The sequence below is a fragment of the Panthera leo genome, chromosome E3, assembly GCF_018350215.1.
Source record: "Panthera leo isolate Ple1 chromosome E3, P.leo_Ple1_pat1.1, whole genome shotgun sequence".
Taxonomy (NCBI): domain Eukaryota; kingdom Metazoa; phylum Chordata; class Mammalia; order Carnivora; family Felidae; genus Panthera; species Panthera leo.
This window is the reverse complement of record NC_056694.1, coordinates 15,223,488-15,240,432: the sequence shown is the minus strand read 5'-3', so window position 1 is coordinate 15,240,432 and position 16,945 is coordinate 15,223,488. Positions and strand designations below refer to the sequence as shown.

Genomic DNA, 16,945 nt, shown 5'->3' with positions numbered 1-16,945 from the left:
AAAGTTTTAACTATAAATCCACAAATGATTTTACCTTAATTACGTGCAAGACTTCTAGTCTTGATTCTATCTCCACATGACAGTAAGAAATAAGTCTGTGGACCTCTTCCCTTGAAAAGCATGTCAACTATGCTTGTTGACCACAGGAAGAGCTCCACCGTGAATCTTTTGGCATTCAAGTGGCTCACCAGACAAAAAGATCTCCTGAGATATAAATAGTGTTGAGTGTAGGAGACAGGTCTACTTTGCAGTAAAAGACTTTGCATTCTTCAATTTCACAACTCATTCACCTCCATTCTCTGCTAACCAGAAATCTGCAGAGATTCAACTAGGAATTTGGTGAAACGGGGGCGTCCAAGGGGTGTTTGGAAGGGGTCCTGGGCAATTCAACTACGTGTACTCATTCTTGTGAAATCATTCCTGGGTAGGAGCTGGAATATCCAAGCTGATAGGTCAAGATTATACTTTTAGCTAAGAATTGTTGCCATGAAATTCCATTTTGACTCATTAATTTTGCGGGTATCATCACAGATACATACACGTGGAGATGAAAATCACTGGCCCTTGTCCCTGCAGCCATTGAATGCTGCCAGTGGCAAAATATGTCTGCACAACCATCTTCATGATGCAGCAGCAGAAAAATGTTTTCCAATAATCAGTACCTTGAATTTCAGTAAGAGCAGATTGATAAACAAAACAAAAACAAAACCTCATAAAGATAATAAGGAGCCTCATTACTACCAAAGTTGTAGGGACCTCATGATGTGGGCTTGAGTGCAGCATGCAGGAAAAATCATGTGTGTGGCTTCTGCTTATGAGCGTTACCCAATTTCCCCCCATCACAGCCTCACGGATATTAGGTGTGTATGACCACCTGGGACAAGTAAATGCAAGAGGCTGGTTGCAGGCAGAGATGAATGCCTTCAGGCCGAGGGGATCTGTGCAGATCAGAAGCCACCAAGCAGCACAACAGCACGCATCAGTATGAAGGGTGGGAAGCTTTGGCTCAAAGCCTTGACACCTATTCTAGCTTTAAAGATGGATTTGAAAAAGTCATTAGCAGACACGTTTGTCATCACCCACCCTCACTGAGCATGTATTACTCTACAGACATCTATTCCACACCTACTGGGTCCAAATGCGCAATGGCTCATCCTGCCCTTGGGGAGCTCACCGTCTAGCATGCCAGATGGGTATTTAAGCAGGTCTCTAGAACACAAAGTAGGGTGAAATCAAGGCCTAGGAGGGGGTTTCAAAGTGGTGTGAGGTCCCGCGTGTATGGGGACAGGTGACACTTCACAGAAAAGGGGTGTGTTAACAGAAGAGAGTTAATTCTGAACCGTCACCCTGACCAACAGCACACAATACAGCTTGCACTGACAAAGCAAAAGAAACAGCTCAATCCTTAGAACAACCCATTATAGCACCGGCAGTGAGAGCATGACCGAGAACCACAATTTTTTAACTACTTTTGAGTAATGAGATTCATATAAGGTAAAAATCTTTTATTTTCTATAGGTTCAGAAGCATGGCTCACATGTGATCTGCATTTGACATTTCTAGAGGTTCCAGCTTTTTAGGAGATCAGTAACGAGAATGAGAAAAACTTATAGCAACGTTCTAACTTTCCTGCTCAAGGTGCAGCTAATGAACATTTCCAGTGACCAGGACTTCCAATCTGCAACACTGCTTTAACTGTCTAAGCTGCAGATAAAGTGTAAACCTGACTACTTAAAATCTTCCCTTGGGATTGAGTTTAGATCGTCTTCATGAAAAAAACTGCACCAGTAAAATGGAACCAGTGAGGGCCATCTTCAGGATTGGTATTAAAACAGTAATTCAATTTCAGCACCACAGAAAGCGTTGTGTTCCCAAGTTATCAAGCAGGAGTACTTCTAACACTGTAAGAAACAATTTTGACTTTGTAATTTTGATTGGAGTTATTTTAAAACGGTCCATTTCTGTGAACTTCTATTAGCAATGAATTCTGAACGCGTATAAAACCCATCTGGGGTTTTCAAGTCAAAACCTCTTCTAGTTAAAAACTTCTATCCATAAAATACATTTGTATGTTAAGTTTGTTTGTTTTTTTTTTTAGGTAGGCTTCACACCCAGCGTGGAGCCCAATGCAGGGTTCAAAGTCATGCCCCTGAGGTCAAGAGTCAGAGGCTTAACTGACTGAGCCAGCCAGGTGCCCTTGCATGTTAATTTTGAATGAAACCCTAATTTATGTTCTAGAATACCTTTTTGAAGATAAGCAGATTGAAAACAACTTGCACGTTATCCATTTAAGTACTAAAATAGTTCTGTTCAATTATATCCCAAATCACTAAGATTTATCAGGTGTTCAGCAGAACAGGCTCTGTTCTACCCACTCCTCATGGGGCTTATTTAGTCCTGCTGCGAACTCTCCAACCCTACCAGACAACAGGCAGAGAAAAGAAGGGAGCTTGGAAGCTGTCTAGAAACACAAGCCATGGTTTAATAAAAATAAAGAGTGGTTTTATTGATAACATATAATTGCAGCTACATTAATATATATTATAAACTTTAAGGATTAGAAACCAATGACTTTATTCTTTACCGAGAATAATCTAGGGTACGGCCTTATGTTCCGCGAATCTTACTTCAGCCCCGCACAGTGGTCCTAGATCTATTTTTCACAAAATCAGGAAGTCACCATCCAAGCTTTGTCTCAGGCCACACGTTTCATTAAGTAGAAATAAGACATTATGTTTTCTTCAGCAAATACCCCTTTTGTCACATCGTCCTATCTTCTCACATTTATCTTAATACACAAAGCTTAACTTTTCACCCCCAAGATAACGTGCACGTTGGAAAGTGCAAGTCATGAGACAGCAGCAAAATGCTACTCTGCCCTTCGTATCCTGGATTTTTCATTTTTGCCCCAGACCCCGCTTTATCATTAAAACTACATGAATCCCACAGTGTGATACTTTATCAGTAAAGTCTTTTTGTGTACACGTTACCACAAAGATGGAAAACGTCAAACAGTCCGAGCAAGCGTTTGGCAGACCACAGAAAGGAAAGAGGACCGTGGGAAAAGAAAACGCTTTAGTGTTTTAGAGCTGAAGAGCTTGACGGGCGTCATTCAAATTTCTCATCCCCTTCTTCCACGTCCTTCAGGTTGAGCACTTCCAGAGAACCTTTGCCTTTTGTCTCCTTTTTTATGAGCTCATCGATTTCTCTGAAGCAGCCTGGGTCAATCAGACACACCTGAAACACGGAACACAGGTGCTCAGCAGGTGCAACGGAATGAGCACAGCCCCCGCTTTCTCTCAGACACACAGCACGTTCCAGATGTCTCTACTGCTACCGTCCTACAGTGCAAGAACGAAGACAGAGCACAGGGAAGCAGGCAGGGCTCTAGTCTAGCCTCGCTCTTTTAAGTGCACACACAGGCCCCGCGACAGGCGTTAACCTCCCCGTCTGAGGTCGTCTCTGGACTCCACAGCCATCGAGTGAAGTGGCTGGAAGAGGAGAGCGTGGTTTTTTGATACTACGGTTTAGCGCGAGGATTTACAGTCTGGCGAGAGCACGTCTATTTATCCACATCAGAAGGAGAAAAAGCAGCTTGAAGGCCTATTTAGAAATCACATGTGAAGTTCTGAAAAGACCGGAGAACTTCAGAATGTCAGATGAGTCCCTTCGCGTTTAGGGAGGAATGCCCAACAACCCCAGCCAGAGCTTGTTTATACTGGCGCTGGAGCCAAATCTCAGGGCCCGGGTTTGCAGACAACCGAATCTCTGCTGCGTCTGACACTGCGGGGCCAGGACCCAAAGACACCATGCTTTGCCGCGTCTTTAAAATGTTCTATGGGCAATGAGGCCGTCCAACTTTTCGTCTTATTTCCAATTTCCTCATGATAGAAGACTCACCGTAAAATATATTCTCTCGTCTAAACTGAGCATGGATTTAACCAGAAAAAACAAACCACCCCCCCACCCCCAAATCCCAAGTTGTGCTTAATTAACTATAATTTCGTTTTCGTCTGACCTTGAGATTTTTACTTAATTCCAGGTAAGATGTTTCTGGAAATGTCTATTGTTCACACCTTTAAATGTCTGTGACACATTTATGACTAGAAAACAGAGGATTCTGGTAACATGGACGCAAAAGAATAAGAATATTTTTATCTTACAATTTCTAACTGCTGACTGTAGTCTTCGCTTTCTATAACCTTGATTAGGGGCTTCAGCTTTTCTTTCAGCTTCTTCCCTTCATTCACTGGAAGAAGGAACCGAAGTCTCATGTGAGCACGTTCGATCTTCATCTTCTCCTTTAACTGCTTTATCACTTCCAAAGCCTGGCGAGACGAAATTGAAAATGTTGGCAATTTCTTTGCTACCTTTGCTGCATTACTTTGTAAGGTATTCACAACAAAGCAGTTCCCATCCGGCCAAATTAGACGGTGGTTTTTAGATAGGACACAAAGAACATAAACACCCATAGAAAAGAGAAGATAAATTGGACTTGAAGATTACACACTTTTGGGTTTCAAAACACTATTGAGGAAGTGAAGACAGCCCATTAAATAGGTGAAAATATTAGTCAATCACACATTTGATGAGGTGCTAGTATCCAGAATATACACAGAACTCTTACAACTTGATAATGAAGAAACAAAGAATGGCCAAAGAATCTAAATACTGATTTCTCCAAAGATGACCAAAGGTCAACGGGCACATGAAAATATGCTGAAATCACTTGTTATTAGGGAAATGCAAGTCAAAACCAGAATAGTACACCCAGGATGGCTGTAATAAGAAAGGTGGATTAACAACAAATATCAAAGATGTGGAGAAATCGGAACCCTTGCACACTGACTGTGGAAATGTAAAATGCCTCAGCTATTTTGGAAAATGGTTTGGCAGTTCCTCAAAAGGTTAAATATAGTTACCATATGACCTAGTAATTCCATTCCTGAGTCCAGAGAAATGAAACACGTCCACACAAAAATTTGCAATGAATTTCAGAGCAGCATTATTCATGATAGCTAAAAAGTAGAAACAACACAAATACCCATCAACAGATGGATGAATCAACAGAATATGGTAATTCCATACAATGGGTTATTGTTGAGTCCCAAAAAGGAATAAAGCACTATGAACCTTCAAAGGGCCACATATTGTCTGATTCCATTTATAGGAGATGTCCAGAAGAGAAAAGTCCATAAAAACAGAAAACAAATTTGCTGAACAGCTGTGAGAAGGGTATATGAGGAGTGAGTGCTAATGGCCACAAGGTTTCGTCTGGGGGTGATGGAAACGTTCTCAAGTTAGGTAGTAGGGAAGGCTGCAAAAACTTTGTGAATATGCCACTGAATTGTTCACTGTAAAAAGATGACCTTGTATGTCATGTGAATTAGATAGAAATCAAAAAAATCTAAGATGTGGAGTTGAAAGGATTCTTTAAAAATTCAAGTTTTATCTTTAAAGGTTTGACTTGGATAGGAAGATGAGAGCTATAGTACATTTGTGTTTAGTTAAAAAAAATTCCATTACTTTTCCCTAAAACCCCCATCATTTCCTTCCTCCCTCCCCCTAACCTCCTACCTTACTGCTTCCAAGTAGTATCACTTTATTATCACAGACAGATCATCTTCAATGGTTTCTTCAGAGAAAATTGAGTTTCATTTGGATACTTTTTGACATTAAAAATCACTCACCTGCTGTTTTGTACTTTTATTGGTTTTGACTGAATAGTGGATGTCCTTCATGGCTCTCTCTATAAGGATAACAGTGTACGGTCTCTTTGTTTCAGGGTTCACACACTTGTCGGCCACAATGGTTGCAATGTCCCTGAACATCTGCTCCAGCTGTGTATGCCGTTCTTTATCTGATACTTGAACCTCTCCTTTAGTCAAAATCTAAAAAAACCCCAGATTTAAATGTCTTTATTGCACATTATTTGTTAACTGACCACAAGAATTAATAACTTGGGAGAGAAAATTAAATTCCATCCTCTTCAGCTACTCACATATAGGTAATAAATTGAACTTTGCCTAAATGATACACTGGATTATCTTGTGCTCTAAGATACTATTTATTTAGGTGGGGGAAGGGGAAAAGTCAATTTAGGCAAAGGTTGTAAATGAAAAGAAAATGAAAAGAAAATAAAATTTAATTTTAGGTATATTATGCTCAAAATATAAAAATGGACAAAAATAAGGTAATTTAGTAGAAAATTTAAGTTTTGGAGACTTTGACAAAATATATTCATGTCCTGCATTATTAAAAATGATGCCACACAAAAAGACTCCCCAAATAATCTGACTAAAACGAGCAGAGAACTCAAATAGACATTTTCTCAAGCAAGACCTACAGATGGCCAACAGACACATGAAAAGATGCTGAACGTCACTCCAACACCACCCATCATCAAAGGAATGCAAATCAAAACACAATGAGTTTTCACCTCACACCTATCAGAATGGCTAGAAATCAAAAAAACAAGAAACCAACAAGTGTTGGAGAGGATGTGGAGAAAAAGGAACTCTCAGTGCCCTGTTGGTGGGAATGCAAACTGGTACAGCCGCTGTGGAAGACAGTATAGAGGTTCCTCAAAAAAATAAAAATAGAACTACCATGTGATCTTGTAATTTCACCACTGGGTACTTACCCAAAGAAAATGGAAACACTAATTTGAAAAGATATTTGCACCCCAGTGTTTATTGCAGTATTATTTTCAATAGCCATGATGCAACCTAAATGTCCACTGATAGATGAATGGATAAAGAAATAGTATACATACACAATGGAATATTACTCAGCCATAAAAAAGAATGAGATCTTGCCATTTGCAATGACATGGATGGACCTAAATGGTATAACGCTGAGTGAAATAAGTCAGACAAAGAGTAATACCATATGATTTCACTCCTATTTGGAATTTAAGAAACAAATAAACAAACAAAAAAAGGGCACAAACAAAAAAAGACTCTTAACCATAGTGGTTGCCAGAGGGGAGGTGGGTAGGGAATGGGTGAAACAGATAAAGGGGATTAAGAGGTACAAACTTCCAGTTATAAAATAAGTCACAGAGATGAAAAAACAGCATATGGAATACAGTCAATAAGACTAATAACATTGCTTGGTGACAGGCGGTGACGACACTTATCATGGTAAGCACTAAATTACAGAATGCATACAAAAGAACACATAGTGATGTGTATTGTTGAATCACTATGTTGTACACCTGAAACTAATTCTAACACTATTAATTATACGTCAATTAAAAAAGTGATGTTACTCAGGTCACAAAAATAACGATTCAAGTTTAACATACGTTCAAGTACTTCTAATACATAGCTCTTAGAACTCACCTGCTTACAGATTTCTGTCTGGTCATCTGTTCCAAATGCACTGATCAGATCTTCCTTCTTTGCAACTTGACCTTTAGAAACATTTACAAACACTGAGTGGGTCTGTAGAACTTCATCAAGGTCTTTTTCCCTTGTGACAGCAGGAGAGAAAAGTCCTAAGTGAACACACTTGAAACTTGGAAATTCATTCACATTTAAATACAAGATGGCAGTGACATAATAGTAAGAAACAACAAATACTCAACGAGAGGGAACATTTTCAAAACTCAGAACCGTATCTGTATTCCCACTTACTCACTGCAGAAAAACGTCACGGGATCATGTATGAAACACTGAGCTGTGGGGACAGAGGGCGGGCTGCTGCCAGGGAATTCCGATCCCTAGATGGCAGCAGCGAAGACACTACGCACTTCGGTGAAACTACAGGGCAAAGATCTGTGACATCAGGATGTGCTATAGCCACGGAAGTATTTGGAAGACTAGGTCTCCACCCTTTAACATTATTTTGGCAAAAGGGCCATATTTTGGGGATTTCTTGGCTGTAGCTTTCAGGACACCAACCAATTAAAACAAAACTCCAAACCAACAACCCAAACCACACCAATTCAACAAAAAGGGAACCCTGGATTTAGGCGCTAAGCTCGGGAAAAAGTGACTTTTCACGCTCACTGCAGGAATAAATTGTCCATTTCCTTCCCTGTCAAGACACCAGCTCGAACACTAGGGGCAGGCCGCCTCGGAGGCTGCAAGCTCCGGCCAGAGCTCGGACGGAGAGGGTCACTCACACGCCGCTCCGCCAGCCGACGACTTTGTTCTTGTAGCAGGCGATTTCGAAGCGCTTCCCGGCGCGCTTCATCCGTACCACGGCCACATTGGTTAGGCGGATCTGGTTGGTGGGGGTGAAGATCGACATGGTGGCTGCTCACAGCCCTTCCCGGGTCTGGTGAACCAAGGCACACCCGTGCGGCGGGCCGGAGGGACCACCTGCGCCTCGCTGTAACGACCCGGCGGCGCGCGGCACGACCACTACCTACCCGGACGGCCGCCACAATACACCCAGTTGACTTATTGCGCAGGCGTCAGGTGTTCCGGAAACCGGGCGAGGAAAAGTGAGCAACGACGCCTGCGCATTGTGGCTTTTACGACATCGGCTCGCGACAAGAGAAGCGCTCTTCCTTGATGTAATTTACTTCCGCCAAGGAGCTCTGATTGGCTGGTGATGCTGATGTTTTAGCTACCGGCTGGAAACGTAGAGTCGGTCCCTCAGAGTTCCGCGGATTTCGGGGTCGCGCCCTCAAACTTCTCTTACGGAAAAATTGTAAAATAAAAAACTTGAGAAAACAGTGTGATGAACCGCCATGAACCCATCGCCCTGCTTCAACGATTATCAACATTTTGCCATTCATGTTCCATTCTCCCTCTTCTTTTTGGTCAGAATAGTTTAAAGCAAATTATAAGGTTTTAGCTTTACAGTCTGTACTCCTCACAGATGAACGCAACAAGATTAACCATTTTTCCTTAATACCATCTACTAGCCAGCCCATAACCCAATTTCTCGAAATAATGCTTTTTGAAGTGAGGTCCAAAGGAGACACAGATTACGTCTGGTTGATGGTACGCTTTTAACGTGCCCATCTTTCCCAGGTTTCTTTCCTATGCCACCACGCCTGTCTTGACCCTGCTTCCCTCTAAACCCGCCCCTTGCACCTCTGAGCCAATCCGAGAGGAGCCGGGAGCGCTCGGGCTACCTAGCTTGGATCTCTAAGTGGGGCTTCTCTCTGGGCCCGCCCCTTCCCCCTCTGAACCAATCCGGACGGGCTGGCGAGTGGCATGGCTGCCCCCAGCTCTCCGGGCTCCGGGTATACTGGTAATGCTTCAAGATAGTTCTGGTCGTCTCCCGGTGTCCGAGCCAGGTTCTTCAGGTCTGCAGTCCTAGTCTATCGGGCCGCAGAGCCTGGGCTCTGAGGAGAATGGGTAAGCCGTCACCCCACCCCCCCCACCGCCCCCCGACAGGCAAAATCGTGGAGGGGTTGGAGAGAGGGAACCGTTTTTCTCACTCTCTCCTGGCGGAGTGGCGTCCTCGAGGACTTTCCTTCAGAGGTTGTTGCACTTGTCAGCCCGGGACAGGAGCCATTGACAGCAAGGGAGGATTGATCCTTGCTTTTGACCTGGCTTTTGCCTCATGAGGTTAGGGGATGAGTTCAGAAGGAACTGTGCTTCTGACCTCAAGTAAAACGCATAGAGAACTGCCCACTTTCTTTACCCACGTGTTTGGTGGCTTTTGGGTCTTTTCCAGGGTGGAGCAGCAACGGCAAAGCCCATGTTTGTTTTTTCCACGGTGGAGCAGCACCTGTAAACCCCAGAATTTAGGCTTCGCCTTTTGAAATTGCCTCCAGTTCAACATTTGAGGCCAGGTCCATTCATACGTCTTTCCAAAAAACGGGGTGTGAGATCCATTGCAAGTAACAGTGGGTCTTTAAAGTAAAACTAGAGCAAAGAGAATAGTATTTTTTAAAGCTTTTCTTATGGAGTACTCAAAACACAGCAGAGTTAATTCCACGTAAAGTGTTTTGACTTTGTTCACTTCTCTTGCTTCCAGGTGCTATACCCAAATGAAGGTACAATTTTGTGTTTTTCTGAGTTAGCATCGTTACGGTAATTTTATCACATGACCACATGCAGTTGTATATTATTTTTATTAGAGTTGATTTTTTTTTAGAATTCTTAGCCGGGTTGTTGAATATGAAGGTTGGTTTTATTTTATTTTTTATTTTATTTTTTAATGTTTATTTTTGAGAGAGAGACAGAGACAGAGAGAGACAGCATGAGCAGGGGAGGAGCAGAGAGAGAGGGAGACACAAAATCCAAAGCAGGCTCTCCAGGTTCTGAGCTGTTCAGCACAGAGCCCATTGCTGGGCTTGTGACAGCTTAGAGCCAGATGTGGGGCTCGAACTCATGGAGTATGAGGTCATGACCTGAGCTGAAGTCAGATGCTTAACTGAGCTACCCAGGCGCCCCTATTTTATTTTTTATTCTTAAAATAAGGATGGGCAGCTTTGTATATGTAACTTTATGTAAAATTACGTGTATGTATTGTTTTAAATTTAGATCCTTCTTTGGATACATGGGACTTCTCTTCACCTTTAATATCATTATGGATAAACAGGTTTTACATATATTTGGGCTTTGCCTTTGGCATTAGCCTTTGGATTTGTTTCCAGATTGTCATCAGGAAGCAGGTAAGTGGAGTTGGTTTTTATAGGAGAGAATTAAGGCATTAGATTTATAGAGAATTTAGAGTGCAGATTTTCTAAGGTTTTCAGAAAAGCTAAAAGGAACTTTTCAGTCACTTTTATGTTTGGTCTCTACACAGGGTTTTTTTTTTTTTATGCCTAAAAATTTTATTCTCAGTTTTTAGAGACGAATTTATTATGAAATAAGTTACTTATGTTTTCTTTGATGGGCTGTGGATGTTTTACTCTTGAGATACAGGAAGAGTTCATAATGAAAAATTAAGCCTTCATAAGAAAAATCTATTTAGCACTTTTAAAGAGTAGTAGTCTTCTGTTTTCTTACCACTAATTAAGGATTGAAAAGTAAGTGCCTAGTCTTATTTCGATAAAGCACATTATGGATGAATGTATGTATAGTTCTGTCCTGGAGGAATTGGGAATCTTTATAGCCTTAAGGATCGTAGGTCCAGCCTTTAAAGGACCTAATTATATCAAGGGGTTAATATTTGAGGAGTACACCAGAAAGATTAAGAGAATAGTAAGATCGGTTATTGTCTGTGCTGTCATCACTACTGAAGTTGGGAAAAGCCTCAAACTTGATGGATTTTGTGTAGTTGTTTATCTTCCAGGACAAGAACTCAAAGGATAAATCTGTTCCAAAAGCAACTCGGGATTTGATGACGAATGGTTATATCTCTCTTCAAAAGAAGGACATCTTAGTGTCTGGAGTGAAGATTTTCTATGGTTCCCAGACTGGAACAGCGAAGGTGAGAACTTCATATATTTTTCTCTGGGTTTCTTGATCTTTTAGAATATCCCTTAAAGGTATCCATTCACAGTGAACTGAATCGGTCTTCTGATTTTTTTTTTTTTTTCTTTTAAATCTTCTTTTTTCCCTTCCCCAGCATACCTTTTTCCTTCCTGGGGCATTGCATGGGTGTTTAACCCTTGTGCCCAATTCCAGCCCAATTCCAGTCTGATGGTCACTGTCCTGAGGGGTTTTGTGCTGAAGCTTGCTTCTGCCTCAGCAGAATGGAGAGTTCTAAGCCTATTACTGATGGCGGGTGCAGAAGTAGGGGATAGTGAAAAGAGCATGTCAGCAGTAGCATCCAGTATGGGATGGGGCCCTGACTTTCACAACGTCACACATCTACTTAATAAAATGTGTTTTGGTTCGATAGTGTTAAAAGTGTTAACAGTAGACATCGAATATGTTTAAAGTAGATATGTGCTGCGGATGTATTTGCTGTTGGCTTCTTTGTTATGAAGGTCACAGCTATTTAGTGCTTTTTAGGAAAAGATTCTAAGACGAAGGTGAAAATGAAGTTAAAAAGTCAGTGTCAACTGATTTTTGTGTGGTACTAAAGAGGGTCGTACTGCCCTCTTGTGGATGTTTTGTAGAATAATTTTTTTTTCGCTTTTCAGAACTCCAGTGCAGGCTTTGTGCCACATCATAGTTGAAGGTCACTTAACATTAAGGGTTCAGCCTTAAGCAACAGAGGTGGGGAACCAGAAGAAATGTAAAAAAGGCATCTGAGCAGCCAAAACAAAGTCCTTTTATGTTACTCATAAAAGATCTCAAAGCCTCTTTTTATGTGTGTTTTTAATTTTTTTAAAAGATCAAATTGACACTTGAAGACTGTAACAAATCCAGGTGTATGGAGGGTTCATTCTGAAAAGTACTTTCTAGTAAATCTCTTTTTAACTATTTCTTCTTTTTGATTCCTCTGATGGCTGTTTCTTTATGCTGTGTTTCTAGATTGATCAATGTTGGATAAAAGTTATTGACTTCTTATATTAGTTAACACAGACTTTCCTCAAATATCAGTTGTTGGCCTGTTGGCTTAATGTCGTTGGCCATCTCATTGTTGATACGGGTTAGATGACCCTCCTAAAAGCTATGCCATCTGAATTTCTTTATTCTGCTTTCACATTTTAATGGCTTCATATTTGCTGGGTGTAGATTAGTTTTTCCTTACAGCTTTGAAGGCATCACTTCATCGTCTTCCACCAGTCAGTGTTGATAAAAAAGCTAGTCTCCTCATTCCTTTGTAGATGACTTGATTTTTATGTTTCCGGAAGCTCTAAAAGAGTCATGTCTTTGTCCTTGAGGTTTGGAACTTTTTTGAGATGGTGTCTAGGTTGGATCTTTTTTCAGCTGTTGTGCTGGACACTCGGGCTCTTTTGAAGATTTGTGAGCATTTCTGCTAATGTTTTTGGGCATATTTTTTCCCTTCCATTTTCTGTTTTTTTTCTTTTTTTTTATTTAAAAAAAATTTTTTTTAATGTTCATTTTTGAGAGAGAGAGTGAGAGAGACGGAGATAGAGTGTGAACAGCAGAGGGGCAGAGAGGGAGGGAGAGACACAGAATCCGAAGCAGGCTCCGGGCTCTCAGCTGTCAGCACAGAGCCAGATGTGAGGCTCGAACTCACAAACCATGAGATCATGACCTGAGCCGAAGTTGGTCGCTTAACTGACTGAGCCACCCAGGTTTCCCATTAAAAAAAAATTTTTTTAACTTTTTTTTCTTTCTGTCATTTGTGTTGGCTGGATGTTAGAGCTTTTGGATGGCTTCTTTGTCTTAAATCTTTTCTCTTTTGTAACTCTTTTTCTTTCCACTTGGGGTTGTGGGATTTCAATTCCAAACCTTTTTGAATGTTTTATTTTGGTTCTTACGTTTTTAGTTGCAAAAACACCATTTTGTTCGTTTTTTTTCCTACCCCTCCCCCCAATTTTGTTCGTTTTTAAAACATGTTTATTTTTGAGAGAGAGCTCGTGCACATGAGTGAGTGGGGAAGGGACAGAGAGAGGGGGACAGAGGAGCCCAAGAAAGCTCCATGCTGACAGCAGAGAGTGTGATGTGGGGCTCAAACTCAAGAACTGTGAGATTAGGACCTGAGCCAAGGTCAGACACTTTCTGACCTTGCCATTTTTCTTTCCTGCTGCTTGTTCTAGTCAAGTTCCTGGTGAACCATGGTTTTCTGTTCATTTTTAGACAGAATGATGGGCTAGCTGGTGTGGGTTTTCTCTGTTCTTGTATGAACAGATGTGTGTTCTTTAATTATAAATTTTTCACCGGACGCTCTGTGCAGGGTGGGTCAGAGCATACCGTGTGAACTATTGGCCCCATATCTCCCTCTAACTACCATCTCAGATTTTTTTTTTTAAGAGTAAAGCGCCTTGAAAATATCTGCCACTATCTCTAAATCTCCAATTTCCCTACTTCTGTTTTTCTTGGACCACTCTTGCCAGGCTTCTATGCCCTGACGTGTTCCCGGTGCTTTCCATATTGCTAATTAGTTCTCACCTTTCATCTTACTTGGCATTCTTCTCTAGGTCATCCTCCTGCTTGGCCAGGGCTAGTCTTCCTTACTTATCATCTGCTAATTTCTTCTCTGCTTGACCTCTAAAGGTAGGAGTGTCCCAAGGCTCCATCCTTGAGACCCTGTCTCTATTTGCACTCACTGTGCTCTCTAAGGGATCTTATTATCTAGACTATGTTCTTGCCTCTAGATACAATTTGGCAAACTTTTTCTGTAAAGGGCAAGCCATTTTATTTTTTACGCTATGTATGTGTATGTATTTAGGCTTTTAGTTTTTGTGGGCCAAATAGTCTTTGTTGCAGCTGCTCAGCTCTGCTGCCTTGGCGTGGATGCAGCCACAGACAATGCGTAAATTAAGTGGCATGACTGTGTTCCTGTAACTTGCACCTGTAGAACCAAACAGAGGGCTGGATTTGACCTGCCGGCCTTCGTTTGTATGTGCTGAGGGCCTCTGAATTTATGGTTTTCATCTGAACTGTTCTCCTCAACTCCAGACTCCCATGTCCGGTTACCTATCTTAGATCTTTGTGTGATGTCTAGTAGGCACCTCGGAATTCAGATGCTCAAACTGAACTCCCAAGTTTTTTGTCCAGACCTTTTTCACTTACAGTCTTTACCAACTTCATCTTTCCAGTTGCCTAGCTCAAAGAAAACCTTTGGCTTCTCTCTTTTTCCTGCTCCCCTCCCCCCATGCAGTTTGTCAGCAGATGCCGTTTGTTCTACTTCCACAGTGGGTCCAGGTGCCAGTCACTTCTCAGCATTGTGGTTCGGGGCACCCTCAGATTTTGTCTGGATCACTGCAGTCACGTCCCCTTCGTTCAGTGCCGCTCGGCCCCTCCCTCGGCTTCAGGGCCCCCTCAGCTCCGCAGCCAGAGGGACCCTGAAAACTTAAGCGGAACCACATTCCCAGCAGTGACCTCCTCATTCACTTAGAGTAAATGCCAAAGCCCTCACAGTGGCCAGGAAGCCCTCACGTCTGGTTTTCCATTATCTCTTTTACCTCATTTCCTTGCCCCCCCCCACCCCCCCCCCCCAGTGTTGTCAACCTCTTTGCCAAGCCTGCCCCCTCCTTTGGGCCTTTTCACTTCCATGTTACCTCTGTTTGGGGTAGCCGCCTGGCTTGCCCTCTCATTTCCTTCAGGTTTGGCTCCAATCTTTGTCTTTGAGACCACTTCTCCAGTTCTGATACCAGCTACCCAGAGTTTTTGTCAGATTCCACAGGTATAAGGGCTCAGTCTACAAGACTTGTCTCCACTTCAGATGCCAGGGGCCACTAGTCCCAGAGGCCACCTGTGCTTGTGACTGGAACAGCTATAAGTTCGATCCCATGGTCCTCCTTAGGTTCGATAATTTCCCGGAACGATTCACAGAACTCAGGAATTGCCTGACTGGCTACATTTACTGGTTTCTTGTAAAGGACACGAGACAGACACAGACAAATGCATAGGTAGGGCAAGGTATGGTGGAGAGGAATGGCTCAGAGCTCCTGGACCTTCTCTGTGCACCACCTTCTCAGTGTAACAATATGTTCACCAACCCAGAAACTCCCTGAAACCTGTCCGTTAGAGGTATTAATGGACATTTCAAATCATTGGCCATTGATGATTGAACTCACTGGGAACGATGGTACTGAAAGTTCTAAATCTCTAATCATGTTGTTGGTTTTGTGACGACCAGCCTCCCTCCTGTAGCTACCTGGGGCCTGCCTCCCCATAAGTTACTTCATTAGGATACCAAAGTCAGTAAGTTCCAAGGGTTTTAGGACCTTTGTCCCTGGAACTAGGGGCAAAGACTGAATATGTGTATGCATATTTTTATCTTATGTACCTGTTCTGACACTCCCTGTGTATAATGACAACTATCGTCATACCTGTAATACTGTATTCTTACCCTTTACCCCGATTTATTTTCTTCCATAGCACTGGTCATCCTCTGATTAACTATGTGTTTTCTCATTTCTTTGTTCTGTATCTGTCCATTAGAATGCAGGCTCCCTGAAGGCAGGGACCATGTGTGTCTTGTTCACTGTTGTGTAATATTTCCCAGAACTGAGACTGGCATAGTAGATGCCCAGTAAATTAATAGATGCTTGGTAGGCTTGGCTTTAATCCTGGGAGCTTAGACTACTTAGCAAAAAATAGGAAGGCATTTTCCAGAGTGCCGACACCTGGCCAGAGGTTTGAGCTTTCCCCAAACGTTGGGTTCATTTTGTTTGGAGAAGAGCTAGCAGGTGTTTTGTCTGGGGGGTAAAGGGTGGATGTTGCCCAGGCTCTGTGTGCACTTGTTCCATATACAGATTGTCTACTGATGGGCTCTTCTCTGCCCAGGGTCCCCCCAGCTTTGGTGTAGTGGCTGACTCTGAGCCCAGAACCCCTCTGGGGTTCTGTCAGGAACATGGACTGTCCCCTAGGGCTTTCTCCTCCTTGTCAACCTGCTTCTGTTTGCTTTTTATCTTCCAGAAACATGTCAGATTTCTTACATCCCACATTCTCTTCCCTCTTCAGGATTTCTTACCTCCTCTATGTTTATTCTAGTGGGGCAAAGCAGCTGGAATGTCAAAAGCCAATTTAGATTTAGTCCCGTATATGTACTTACAGAGTGAGAACAGCACAGTTGAATGATTGATCTCCATAAAGATGCTTGGGAAAATGGTAGAAGTGAGAATAGCGTTTGGGTTTATGATGATAAATAAATGTCAGTGACTGCAAAAAGTTTTTCACGATAAACGCCTATTCCCTTGCCGGCAGAGGTAAATTAAGACTGTACTTTGCTTATTTAGCTCATCGAAGAGTTTATGTGATTTTTTTTTTTTTTCCCCATTAGGGATTTGCAGCAAGTCTTGCTGAAGCAGTTACCTCCCTAGGTCTGCCTGTGGCAGTTATTAATCTCCAAGAATACGATCCAGATGATCATCTAGTAGAAGAGGTTGGTAATTGTGTTAAGTTTTTCTTCAGTCCAAACCCTCAAATGTAACTGACCTCCTGCGTTCTGGGATAAATAGAATCTTCAGAACAAATTTCGTTTTCATGCTAAGGCATTTCAG

At 42.2% G+C, this 16,945-nt stretch overlaps 2 protein-coding genes across 6 annotated transcripts in view; one reads left to right on the top strand and one right to left on the bottom strand.

The window, feature by feature from the left end:
• Positions 1-1,490: 1,490 nt before the first annotated feature.
• On the bottom strand, positions 1,491-8,583 carry SBDS (SBDS ribosome maturation factor). The gene is made up of 5 exons (XM_042922307.1): positions 8,132-8,583; positions 7,347-7,476; positions 5,691-5,891; positions 4,164-4,328; positions 1,491-3,237 (listed from the first exon to the last, which is right to left on the bottom strand). The coding sequence occupies exons 1-5, from the start codon at positions 8,257-8,259 to the stop codon at positions 3,109-3,111; spliced, it is 753 nt and encodes a 250-aa protein (XP_042778241.1). The 5' UTR covers positions 8,260-8,583; the 3' UTR covers positions 1,491-3,108.
• Positions 8,584-9,131: 548 nt separating this feature from the next.
• Positions 9,132-16,945, top strand: part of LOC122209599 (S-adenosyl-L-methionine-dependent tRNA 4-demethylwyosine synthase TYW1) — a 212,386-nt gene continuing 204,572 nt past the window's right edge. For 3 of the 5 annotated variants that reach the window (XR_006197676.1, XR_006197675.1, XR_006197674.1), the window contains exons 1-4: positions 9,132-9,320; positions 10,455-10,585; positions 11,194-11,346; positions 16,726-16,827. Coding sequence is in view for 2 of the 5 variants with exons in the window: in XM_042921589.1 (XP_042777523.1) it covers positions 9,317-9,320; positions 10,455-10,585; positions 11,194-11,346; positions 16,726-16,827 (390 nt within the window). In the remaining 3 variants the exon portion in view is untranslated. The remainder of the gene's footprint in view (positions 9,321-10,454; positions 10,586-11,193; positions 11,347-16,725; positions 16,828-16,945) is intronic. The other 2 variants (XM_042921589.1, XM_042921588.1) reach the window with 1 other exon arrangement.